General features: G+C 42.9%; 1 protein-coding gene across 1 annotated transcript in view; it reads left to right on the forward strand.

Moving 5' to 3' along the window:
* Window positions 1–474: 474 nt before the first annotated feature.
* The window catches only part of SNX31 (sorting nexin 31), an 81385-nt gene continuing 68445 nt past the window's right edge, over window positions 475–13414 (forward strand). Inside the window, exons 1-2 of the mRNA XM_061122862.1 lie at window positions 475–540; window positions 654–728. Coding sequence (XP_060978845.1) covers window positions 475–540; window positions 654–728 — 141 coding nt within the window. The remainder of the gene's footprint in view (window positions 541–653; window positions 729–13414) is intronic.

Below are 13414 nucleotides of genomic sequence, written 5' to 3' on the forward strand. Positions count from 1 at the left end.
GCAACGATTTGTGACTTTCGTGGGTCCATGGAACCCTCTGAAAGTCAGATGAAACCCAGGACCTTCTCAGAAGAATTCCATTGCTCCACCCATCCATGCTCATTTTCCCCTAAAGAGCCCCGGGAGTCCACGGACCCCAGGGTGAAGCCTCTGGCCCAAGGCGCGGGCACTGGCATTTTCTAGCGTCTATCTTGAATTCGGTCCCTGGCCCCGCGGACGGAGCACCTGGAGCCCCGCCTGGGGCGCAGACTGGCTGTGGGGCGTGGACGGTAGCCGCGCTTCACCTCCTTCCCTTCTGGGGACCCGAGCGGTCCAGTCGGAGCGGGGCGGGGACCAGGAGGCGGGCCTCACCTGGGGACACCGGAGGCGAGCGGACCGCGGGGGCCCGCCGCTGCACCCATCGCCGCGGGGCTCAGAGCCCAGGGCCGCGCCGCCGCCGCCGCCGCGGGCCGGGTTCCCAGCGCCGCCCCAGCCATGAAGATGCATTTCTGCATCCCGGTGTCCCAGCAGCGGCCCGACGCGCTGGGGGGCCGCTACGTGGTGCGCCGGGGCGGGGGTGGGGGGGGGTGGGGGGTCGGGGTGAGACGGCAGGGACAAGGCGGGGCGGGGGTTCACCTCACTCAGCTGATTCGGACTGTGATGTCTGTTTGCAGCTGTATTCCGTGTACCTGGACGGGTTTCTGTTCTGCAAGGTGCGTTACAGCCAGCTGCATCGTTGGAACGAACAGGTGAGCGGACCCAGGCGGGTCCCAGCCGGACCACCTGACTTCAGTGCGGCTGTGGACTCTGGGTGCTTGACTCTGACAAGACACCGCACTTCCTGAGGGCTTTGGACTTCTAATCCGGGTCTTGGTAACTGGTTAATCTGAACTGCTTGGCATACAGCTCAATGACATGTTACCTGGTGTAATCACCTACAGCTGTGAGGTGAGGTGGGGTGCGGGTAGGTAATTAATTACCCAACCCACCCCAGCCCAGCGATCCCCACCAGCCCAACCTGGGCTCCATTTCAATGCCAGTTGTTTTCCCAAGACAATATCCTTGATGAGCAAACCAAGTCTAGATCAAGGTGTAGTCTTCAGTCTCTGGTATGTGAGTACTGGGCTTCGCTGGTGGCTCAGATGGCAAAGAGTCTGCCTGTGATGCAGGAGACCCAGGTTCGATCCCTGGGTTGAAAAGATCCCATGGAGAAGGGAATGGCAAGCCATACCAGTATTCTTGCTTGGAGATTTCCATGGACAGAGGAGCCTGGCGGGCTACAATCCATGGGGTTGCAAAGAGTTGGACACGACTGAGTGACTAACACTTTCTTTCTCCCAGAGTTTAATTTTCTCCCCTTTGAAAAGGTGTGTCTCTATTTTTGTTTTCAAAGGAAGGTATTCATAGGCTTCAAATATGGGCAGACTGGAAACCCAGGAAACAGAGGAATTATTCAATTAGAAGGCCATTTTCCACTCTAGTTTCTCACTCTGATGTCCTGATGACACTTTCTTTCAGCATGAAGACTGATTTATTAACCAGGTCTAATGGGTTTTGTTTTCTTAACAAGGAAGTGTTGCAAGTCATCATAGTGGGTTAAAGGAGTACATGGAAGTTTGGAAATGAACTTCACCTTTCTCCCACCTTCATGCACAGTTTTTGTTTTTGTTTTTTTTTAAGATTTTATATCCCAATTATAAAGAACACATACCTAAAGTTAGAAAGAAGAAAAGGAAAAAGAAAAAAGCTTGCCTCAGCAATAGATATTAACATTCTGGGGAGAATCCTTTCAGATAATCTCTGGTTTGTAGTGAGTAAATATATCATATTTTCTTTAAGACCATTTCCTGTTGATGGACAGCTCAGTTCTATTATTATACTATTATAAAAAGTCACTGAAGTGAGCCTTCTTCCTCATACATTCCAGTGTGTTGGAAAAGTCCATTTTCAAGGTATGACTAAGTTTCTCTGGATTCAGTGAAAACAGGTGTAATGTGGTTGTTACTTTTTGTGGTCATTTTTGAATTGCTAGCACCTAACACAGTGCCTGTGACCCAGTAGGTCCTCAGAAATGACTGTCAGTGGCTGAATAAAAAGGACATGGATTCAGACTTCTGCAGGATGACAAGCTACTTGTGACTGAAATCTGGCATTTTCTAGCGTCTATCTTGAATTCGGGGAGTTGGGAGGACTACAGATGGGGATCTTGGAGGAAGAGACAGTAGAGTTGGTTTAGGCAGTTGTAGGATGAACGTAAGGGTCACCTCCCCCCCTCATCTGCCTCCCTGCATGTGAGGTCAGGTTGGGGAGGCGGCCATCACAGGTAAAAGGCGGAAGTCGGCAGAGAGGAGAAGGGAGAGATGGACTGACCACTTCCTGGCGGGACACCTCACCTCTTCTCTGACCTTCAGTTTTCTCCTCAGAAATGACTGTGGATGTCAGCTTCACAAGGCTCTTGTGAAGATTAGAGTCCGGGTTCTCAGAGAACCTGGCGCATAGTTTACGTGCTCGGTAAATATTTACTGACTCAGAGGCTTGTCAAGCCCTCCTTAACCAACAGACTCAGAAAAATGCTTGTTTGCAGAAAAATTCGGACCTATCAAATTCTAGCAGGCCCTGAAGCAGAAATATAAAGCCAATTCTGATCGCCACAAAGATCTGCCTTTTGTAGAGTATACGATGGATATTAGTGAATACTTTGTATTAGTTTTTCAAAATTCTAAAGTGAGGATTTCTTTATCCATTTTCCAACCATCTTACATGTATCATTGTTTCCCTTTTCTGTAGGAACAGTTCCTTTTAAATAAACTATTTAGATCTTAGGAGGTGGCTATTGGTATTATTACTTTAGAACAATAACTAACAGTTACTCTGTGCTAAGGTTGGTGCCAAGAGCTTTATATGTAATATTGTGTTTAATTTTTATAACAGTCTTATGAGCTAGGATTATAATTAGCCCCATTTAACAAATGAGAAAACTGAGGTACACCTTGCCCAAGGTTGTACCACTCCAAGTGCTGGAGCCAAGATTTGATCTCTGGAACCTGTTCTAACCATTTTGTGGTTCCTTATCAAAGTTGGCAAAATATCAGAAAAACAACTGCATCCTAAGCTAACATTTTTTTTTACTTTATTTAAGCATAGCATAATAAAATTTCCCAATTGTGTGTGTCTAGTGTGATGAATTATAAATACATAAATATATTTAATCTACCACCACCATAATCAAGACAGAGAACAGTTTCCACACTCATAATGTTTCCTTGTCCCCTTTGCCCTTGATCCCCTCCCTCCACCTCAAGTCCCAGACAACAAGATCTGCTTTCTGTCCTTAGAGTTCCTGGCACAAGATTTTATTCCACCTGCCCTCTTGGGTGGTGGAATATAGGTGCAATGCCCCTATAAGGTTGGCATTGCAATTGTTATCATTACTCCCATTTTATAGATGAAAAGTCCAAGTAAGTTTGCTAGATTTAGCAAATAAAAATATAGGATCCTCAGTTAAATGTGAATTTCAGATAAATAATAAACACTTGTCTAGTATATCTCCTGCAATATTTGAGACATTCTTAACTGGGAATCCTCTATTTTATCTGGCAACCCTAAGTCAGAGTCCAAAAGACTGGCTGACTTCCCCCAGCCTCTTCTCAGCTAGTTTTTATTCTTCCTGCTCCATGGAAGATGTGAAATGGCTAAGAATTCTAAATCTGATTTAATATTAATACTGAATAAATAAAAAGGAGACAATATAAAGTCCCCATCTGTGTTTATGAATGTGTGTCATGTGTATGTTTGGTGAGTAGAAGTTTATTTCCAATTGATTTGGACGTTCTGCATCACAATAGAACAGAAATCTCATCTTAATAGAATTAACTGATTTACTCATTTACTTAAGAATATTTACTAAGTACCTATTAAATGCCAAGCACTATGTTAAATTAAGTGAAGACTCTGACTTTTAGCACATGTGTTTTTTGGATTTGCGAATTGTATTTCTATTTTGTATGTTGGTGGAGTGGAAGTCGCTCAGTTATATCCGACTCTTTGTGACACCATGGACGGTAGCCCACCAGACTCCTCGGTCCGTGGAATTCTCCAGCAAGAATATTGGAGTGGGTAACCATTCCCTTCTCCAGGGGATCTTCCCAACCCAGGGATCAAACCCAGGTCTCCTGCGTTGCAGGCAGATTCCTTATCATCTGAGCCACCAGGGAAGCCCTCTGCAATTGAGAAGGAGAACCTGACTGAGGTGACGTGGTCCCCGCCCCTTTTATGGGAGGCTAACGCGTATAAGACTGACCTGAGGAAAGATGGTTGTGTTTCCCAGAGGTCAGCTGTGACCCATGCTCTCTGAAGTCATGGCCGGCAGCCCGGTTCCCACGGAGGCTCTCAAGTTCTGGCAGCTTCCCTTCCACTGCTGAGTGTTATCCGTCTCTCTGCCACAGGAACTGCCTGACCTGACTGCTTTCTGTGCCTTTAAATGAATAAAATCGGTTTGATCTATGCCCTTGCCTATACCACCTCCCTCAAGGGGAGTTAAATCTGTGAAAGAAACCTTTAATTGGCTCATTGTGGCCATCCTGTGTAAATGAGGCTGGACTCTGTGGAAAGGATGCTTGCCTCTTTGAAAACGCCCTGCTGGCATCAGTCACAGCAGTGCTGACAAGCCTCGCAAACGATCCTCCGCGCGAGGAGGGCTCCGCACTGGTTCAGTCTTCTTCCCTGCCAGGTGCTGACTCAGTCTGGCTCCTTCCCTTCTTTTACCTGATATTTCTTCTTTTCCCGACTCTGTTCTTATGAGCTGGCCTGTTGCCACTCCCTGGCTCACTTCGCCCTCCTGAGAAGGCCTCTGCCTACTGGGCCGTGGGTTAGAGACCAGCCTTTCTCAAGGGTCACCTCAAGCCCCACCTCCTCTGGGAAGCCCCCTTAATTGCACAAGACGCCTTTCTCTGATTCTTGTGCCACTTTGTGTTTAGACCTTGTCACTTTCCCCTTCTTTGTGTGAAGATTTTGTTTCCCCTCTTTATTTAGTTGAGAAGCCCAAATACTTAAATGAAGGAATGAATGAAGGTTGTAGGCATTGCGTATCCAGCACAGAATCCTGTTTTAAGAGAGGCCCAAGAGAGATTTGATGGAGGAGGAGGGTGGGAGGAAAAGAGGGCAAGGAGAAGGGAAAAGTGGTGAAAAGAGTGTGTCCAGGTTCTGCTGCTCCTTGATCTTGGTTTGAGTCACTTCAGCTGCCTGAGTTACGCATTGGCCACCAACCTTGTTGTCAAGGAGGGAGGATGACAGGGTTCATGACCATGATGATCACTGACTTCACAGGACTGCACTGAGGAAGAAATGGGAAAATACACAAGACTAATGTTCTTTGGTACAAAATACCACAGTCCATGTTGATTTGAGCTTGTGACCCTTTATCTGGACAATCTGAGATTTTTAATACAAGGGGCCTTGGAAGGTGGGATGACTGAGTCAACATCAGAAACAGAGACTATCAAGAGGACAATGTTGTGACCGTAATTCCACTTGTCCCAGGTCACCGCCGAGGGATAGAAATAGGGGGCTGCAAGTGCATATGATAAAATGCACAAGATAAAAGGTCACAAGCTCAAAGCAACCTGGACTGTGATATTTTGTACCAAAGAATGTTAGTCTTGTATATTTTTCCATTTCTTCCTGAATACGGTCCTGTGAGATAGGTGATCATCATGGCCATTAAGCACTGTTATCCTCCTACCCTGACAACGACAGCAATCTGACCACATCCTCCCACCTTGACGTCAAGGTTCAATTGGCCAGTAGAGTTCTCTTCACGTTAAGAGGCTGAATTGTATGATGGAGAAATTGAAACTGGAGACTGTGCTGGAATTAAAAAAAAAAAAAAATTGTTACCTGAATGTGACTTTTCAAAGCAAGCAAACAAAAACACCTCTTACTAAATGGGCACAAGAGGTATGTTTTCCTTCTGATCTCTTGAAACAGTTTTTGAAAGAATATTGGGGCTAACTCTAATAACAGATAATTCTCAGTATGCAAGTGCTTTTAAGAGGTAAACGATGTAGTATTTGAGACCAATAGAAAAGACTGTATTTTGGTAGAGTTGAGGAATTTGTGCGGTTGTGATTGACTTTCGGCGGACTTTACTGCTCAGTTTATCGTGTTTATCTCCCCACTTAGACCCGTGTTTGAGAAAGGAGCGGAAAGATTCCTTGAGAATTCAGCTCAGGTTGTAAAACCTGCTCGAAGAGTTTTGGCTCTGGAGTGGGCATTAGGACCTTAATCCTTGTTGAGTTTTTGTCCAGCTCTTGGCTGTAGGGCTGTGCCCAGATCTCCCCTGGGTAACCCAGACAGCCCTGCTGGTTCATGGATATTGTGATTCCCACCCATTTGGGAGCATCGGTGGTGCTTATGAACACTTGACAAGAAGATTGCCTTTTAAAGATCACTCAATCAGTTAATCAGGAAATAAGTGCATGCAAAGAAGACGAATTCCTGCTTCTACTTAATGGAATTAGCAGAGAGGGGTGCATGCATCCCTTGCCTGGGATGATGCAATGACTGAGGGGCCTGTGGATCCTCTCTGGCATGGCAGGAAGATTTCCTTGAATTTGAAAGAAGCAGAATTGTTGCTCTAATATTTTATACTGCTAGATTTAAAGGAAAAATGACAAATAACTACTGGAATCTGGTGGGTAATTTATTTTCTCCATTTTATAAAGGTTATTTTCAATTGGAGGATAATTGCTTTACAATGTTGTGTTGGTTTCTGCCATACAAGAACGTGAGTCAGTCATAAGTGTATATGTGTCTCCCCCCTCTTGAACCTCCCACGCCATCCCACCCCTCTGGGTTGTCACCAAGCACCAGGTTGAGTTCCCTGTTATTCAGCAACTTCCCAGTAGTGATCTGTTTATGTGTGGCACTGGGTACGCTTCAGTGCTACTCCCCCGATTCATCCCACCCTCACCTTGTACCCACCGCCCGCTGTGTCCTCCCGGCTCTTCTCTGCGTCCGCATCTCCATCGGGCAGGTAATTTACATGAGAGGCAGTAGGCGTGGTAGGAACAGCCTGAGAGAATATAAACTCAAGTGATTCTAGACCTTCTTGTTTTTTTAAGAGAGGCCAGAGCATCGGTTTTCCTTTTTTAAAAAAATAAACATTATTTTTGTGGACCAATCTTAGATTTATTATTATTTTTTTAAGTGCAAAGATGGTACAGAGTTCTCATCTATCTCCCTTGCCCCCAGTTTCCGCTGTTGTTTTCCATAGGTATGGTACTTCGGTTACAGGCACTTCCCAGGTGGCGCTAGTGGTAAAGAACCCGTCTGCCAGTGCAGGAGAACTAAGAGACGCCGTTCAATCCCTGAGTCGGGAAGATCCCCTGGGGGAGGAAATGGCAACCCACTCCAGTAATCTCGCCTGGAAAATCCCATGGACAGAGAAGCCTGGGTGGGCTACAGTCCATGGGGTCCCAAAGAGTTGGACATGACTAAAAGTGACTTAACACAATGAACCTGTACTGATACAGAATTACAAACTATAGTCTATCATTTATTCCAACTTCTTTGGTCTTTACTTAATGTCCTTCTGTTCCAAGGCCACATCCAAGTCCCACATTAAGCTGTTATGTCTCTTTAGGCTCCTCTTGACTGTGACAGTTTCCCAGGCTTTCCTTGTTGTTCATGATTTTGACAGTTTTGAGGAGTATTGGGCGGGTAGTTTGTGGAATGTCCCTCTAGTGGACTTGGTCTGATGTTTTTCAGATGACCCGACTGGGTTTATGGTTTTGAGACAAAGACCCTGGGGGACAAGTGCTCCTAATCACATCTTGTCTGGGGCACTTGCTATTGATCTAACATGTTTGAGACTGCCTTTGGTCGCCTGGCTGAGGAAGTGTGGCAGGTTTCTCCATATCTCCATATAAAGTTGCTTCTTTCCCTGCCTTTCCAGTGTGTGCTCTTAGGAGGGAGGTCCCCATGCACAGACCACACTTAAAGACTGAGGATTTATGTTCAACTCCTTGTGGGATCAAGTATCTACATACATTATTTGGGATTCTTCTGCACCAGGATTTGTCTATTCTCTCAGATTTATTTAGTCAACAATTTATATCTGGGCTATAAATTATTACAGACTCCTGGATATAATACTCCTGGAGTGGACTCCTGGATATTTACTTTATACTTTGGGCTGTACTTCAGTTAGACTTTATTTTATTGTTCAAATTGTTCCAGCTTGGCCTGTGGGAGCTCTTTCAGTTTGTTCCTCTGTGTCTTTGACATACCCCTATTGTTGACTTTTGTTTGCTGTGCACACTTTTTTATTTTCTGGTGCTACAAGATTCCCCAGACTCATCTTTTTTTTAAATTAATTAATTTATTTTAATTGAAGGCTAATTACTTTACTATATTGTAGTGATTTTTGCCATACATTGACATGAATCAGCCATGGGTGTACATGTGATCCCCATCCTGAAGCCCCTCCCACCTCCCTCCCCACCCCATCCCTCAGGGTCATCCCAGTGCACCGGCCCTGGTCACCCTGCCTCATGCATTGAACCTGAACTGGCGATCTGTTTCACATATGATAATATGCATGTTTCAATGCTATTCTGTCAAATCATCCCACCCTTGCCTTCTCCCATGGTGTCCAAAAGTCTGTTCTTTACATCTGTGTCTCTTTTGCTGTCTCGCATATAGGGTCATCGTTACCATCTTTCTAAATTCCATATATATGCATTAATATACTGTATTGGTGATTTTCTCTCTGACTTACTTTGATCTGTATAATAGGCTCCAGTTCATCCACCTCATTAGAACTGATTCAAATGCCTTCTTTTTAACAGCTGAGTGATATTCCATTGTGTATATGTACCACAGCTTTCTTATCCATTCATCTGCCGATGGACATCTAGGTTGCTTCCATGTCCTGCCTATTGTAAACAGTGCTGCAATGAACAATGGGGTGCACGTGTCTCTTTCAATTCTGGTTTCCTCAGTGTGTATGCTCAGCAGTGAAGCTGGGCCGTATGGCAGTTCTATTTCCAGTTTTTTAAGGAATCTCCACACTGTTCTCCATAGTGGCTGTACTAGTTTGCATTCCCACCAACAGTGTAAGAGGGTTCCCTTTTCTCCACACCCTCTCCAGCATTTATTGCTTGTAGACTTTTTGATAGCAGCCATTCTGACCGGCGTGAGATGGTACCTCATTGTGGTTTTAATTTGCATTTCTTTGATAATGAATGATGTTGAGCATCTTTTCATGTGTTTGTTAGCCATCTGTATGTCTTCTTTGCAGAAATGTCTGTTTAGTTCTTTGGCCCATTTTTTGATTGGGTCATTTATTTTTCTGGGATTGAGCTGCATGAGCTGCTTGTATACTTTTGAGATTAATTCTTTGTCAGTTGCTTCGTTTGCTATTATTTTCTCCCATTATGAATGCTGTCTTTTCACCTTGCTTATAGTTTCCTTAGGTTTTTTTTTGGCCCCACTGTGTGGCATGTGGGATTTTTGTTCCCCAACCAGGGATCAAACCTGCACCCTCTGCATTTGAGGTGTGGAGTCTTAACCACTGGACCACCAGAGAAGTCCCAGTCCCAGAATCATCTTGTGTATTTCCTGCCTCAGTCCTAGAATCAACCATTTCTTCATGGAGTCCTAGTTGCTTTTATTGGAGAATAATATTAGAAACCAATATCTGGCACTAGATGTGTTCCCCACTATCACAGTGTCGTTGCTTCTAGACCCTCTAAGCTGACAGAGCAAGAAAATATATGTGTATCTATGCATGTCTATAAATAAATACTTCTGTGTGTAGCCATCTGTGTCTACATTAAGTTAAACATGAGTTCATACCAATGTCTTCAATGGTAATCCATCACCACATGGCTCACTCTAGCCTGTTCCCTTATCTGAAAACTCTCATTACAACAGGAGAAGCCACTCACACCACCTGCATCTGCTGACTTGATTGTTCCATTCTGTGGACACATATAGAGGTACCAGAATGGTTAACCTGTGTCCACGTAGGAAAAAATTTTATCGGCTAGAACTCAGTACTTCTGTACAGCTGCTTTTGCCTTTAATTTTATAGACACCACTCATTTGCAGAGTGACTTAGGTCAGCACCTTTTCCCTCATCCCCTTCACTGCAGTTGTTTCATCTATTTATAACATAGTTAAATTGTTTACTCACATTCTGCATTCCATTCTGGGTTTCCTCCCACTTCCTAAATGATTCTTTAAATATTTACACACATTGAAGTTGTGTTGTAAAGTTCAGTAGGTTTGGCAAATACCTAGTACCATGTATCATAGTATCATACAGACTAGTTTCACCACCCTAAAAGATTCCACGTGCTTCACCAGTTCAACATCCCCCTTTCCAAGCTCCTGGTGACCATGGATGTTTTTACTCTCTCTACCATTTTGCTTTTCCCCCAAGAATATCATATAATTGAAGTCATACAGTGTGTTTTTTCAGATTGACTTTTTGTTTATCAATATGTATCTCAGATTCCTCCATGTCTTTTTGTGGCTTGACAACTCATTTCTTTTTATTGCTGGGGAATATTCCATTGTAGGGATAGACCAGAGTTTGTTTATCCATTCATCTATTGAAGGATATCTCGGTTGTTTTCAGGTTTTGGTGATTATGAGTAAAGCACCTCTAAACATTTGTATGCTGTCTTTTTGTGGCCACAGTTTTCAAATCTGTTGGGTGAATAACTAGGAGTGTAGTTGCTGAATTATGTGGTAAAACTATGTTTACCTTGTAAGAAATTGCCAAAATTTCTTCCAAAGTGGCTGTACCATTTTATATTCTCTCCAGAATATCATTTGAATATTTTTAAATTGCAAAAATAAACGTTGGCATCAAATTCAGATTCCCTAGAAATCAAACAAACAATGCAGCAGACCAAACAAAATATAAGGGAGCTGTATCTTCCCTACAGGTAGGCAGGTAATAACCTTTCTAAGTGTTAGATCAACACTGTCCAATAGAAATTTATGTGCTGGTGGAAATGCTCTGTATCTTCTTTGTCCAATTTAGTAGGAACTTGCCATGTTTCCAGTGGCTATTGAGTATTTTAAATGTGGTTAGTGAGATGGAGGAGTTGAACTTTAAATTTTAAGTTTAAATTTAAATAGTCACAGGTGGCTAATGGACGTCTTATTGGGGGCCCAATTCTGGGCCACCCTAAGAATTTTGGCTCGTACTTGAGTGAGATGGGCTGCTATGAAGAATTTTGTGCAGGGCAGAGGAATGATCTGACTTACATTTTTTTTTTTTTTCCCAGTTCTTTTTTTTTTTTCCTTTATTTATTTATTTATTTTTTCAGTGGGTTTTGTCATACATTGATATGAATCCTGACTTACATTTTTAAGTAACTTTAGATTCTGTATTAGGAATAGATGGAAGGGGAGCAAGGGCGGAGGCAGAGAGATCTGTTGGAAAGTTACTGCAATAACCTGGAACAAGAGATGACAGGGGTGTGGACAAGAGTGATGGCAGTGGGGGAGGAAGAAGAGGCCAGATTTGGGATCTATTTTGAAGTTAGGGCTGGTGCAAGGTAAATATTTGCCAAACACACACTGTATTTTTGACAAAGGTCATGGAATTTTAGTTCGTTCTTGTTTGCAGTCTCATTTCTCTTAGATCTGCTCTTATTTTCTTTAAGCCAGTGAAATTTCCTGTTCCAGAGGTACCATGTTAAAATCGTACTGGTTTCCTTTCTTCTACTTTAAAGAGAATGATACAATGTCTTATTTTCAAGCTTTCACTGTAAATGTGAGTCTGGGATGAAGGTCATTTTTGATTACCTAATTTAAAAATTATTTTTGATGCATCCACTGTGAGCTTGCATAAAGATAGTTTCCAACATGGTCATGGTCTTGGGTCATATGTGGGTGGGGAAGAGGGAGGGGTCTGGCAGAGTTTCTATTGGGATCATATGTCAGCCTTGCAGGACTTTTAGAAACCAACATTGTCCACTAGCAATAGAATGTAAGCCACATATGTAACACTGCAAAATTTTGTGTTAAAATTTTAACATGTTAAAAAAGATTTAAAAAACAGGTGGAATTAATTTTAATGATATATTTTATTTAATCTGATATGTCTAAAATATTATGATTTCAGTAGGTAATCAATATAAAAAGTGATTGAGGAGGGTATGGCAACTCACTCCTATGTTCTTGCTTGGAGAATCTCACGGACAGAGCAGCCTGGCAGTCATATTCCAAAGAGTTGGACATAACTGAAGCTACTTAGCAGGCACATTCCTAAAAAGTTATTAGCAAAATGTTTTACATTCTCTTCCCTTTGTACGAAGTCTTCCCTTAAAACTAGAGTGTATTTTACACTTACCACCCATCTCAGTTTGAACTAGCTGCGTTGGCAGAGACTACCAAATTAGACTGCACAACTCTGAACATCTGCTGTTCTGTTCAAATTGGGTGGGTGTGGGGAGGGGTAATTAAATTCCTAACTCTAACCATTGATGTCATGAATACTACTGGGGAATGAATTAAAGGAATATTGTATGATGTGACTGATGTGTTGTGTAAAAACAAACGAAAGATTAAAATATACCCCAAATCTACCAAACTCAGACTGGAGTTGTCAGTCTGCGATACGTCTCACAGTGTTCTAGGAGCCTCTACTAAAATAAAATCCTCTTTAAGAAAATCAAGGTATTACTTTTTCCTCCTTTTGACCATCAGGAAGTGTTAATTTTAAATAAAGTGCTGGACTGTTTATAATAGCTAGGACATGGAAGCAACCTAGATGCCCATCAACAGACGAATGGATAAGGAAGCTGTGGTACATATACACCATGGAATATTACTCAGCCTTAAGCCAGAAAGATAAAGAACATTACAGCATACTAACACATATATATGGAATTTAGAAAGATGGTAATGATAACCCTATATGCAAAACAAAAAAAGAGACACAGATGTACAGAACAGACTTTTGGACTCTGTGGGAGAAGGCGAGGGTGGGCTGTTTCGAGAGAACAGCATCGAAACATGTATATTATCTAGGGTGAAACAGATCACCAGCCCAGGTTGGATGCATGAGACAAGTGCTCGGGCCTGGTGCACTGGGAAGACCCAGAGGAATCGGGTGGAGAGGGAGGTGGGAGGGGGGATCGGGATGGGGAATACATGTAACTCTATGGCTGATTCATGTCAATGTATGATAAAACCCACTGCAATGTTGTGAAGTAATTAGCCTCTAATTAGCAACTAAAAAAAAAAAAAAAAAAGAACTGTGAACAAACTAAAGAGTAAAAGCCATCTTCCTCAGTGTTATAAAGAGGTATTTCCAAAAAAGCTCCAGTGCTTCCCAAGTGGCACTAGTGGTAAATGTTTAGCCATTCAAGTATTCATATATCAATCAATTCCTTAAAAAAAAAAAAAAATA

The sequence above is a fragment of the Dama dama genome, chromosome 21, assembly GCF_033118175.1.
Source record: "Dama dama isolate Ldn47 chromosome 21, ASM3311817v1, whole genome shotgun sequence".
In the NCBI taxonomy this organism is placed as follows: Eukaryota; Metazoa; Chordata; class Mammalia; order Artiodactyla; family Cervidae; genus Dama; species Dama dama.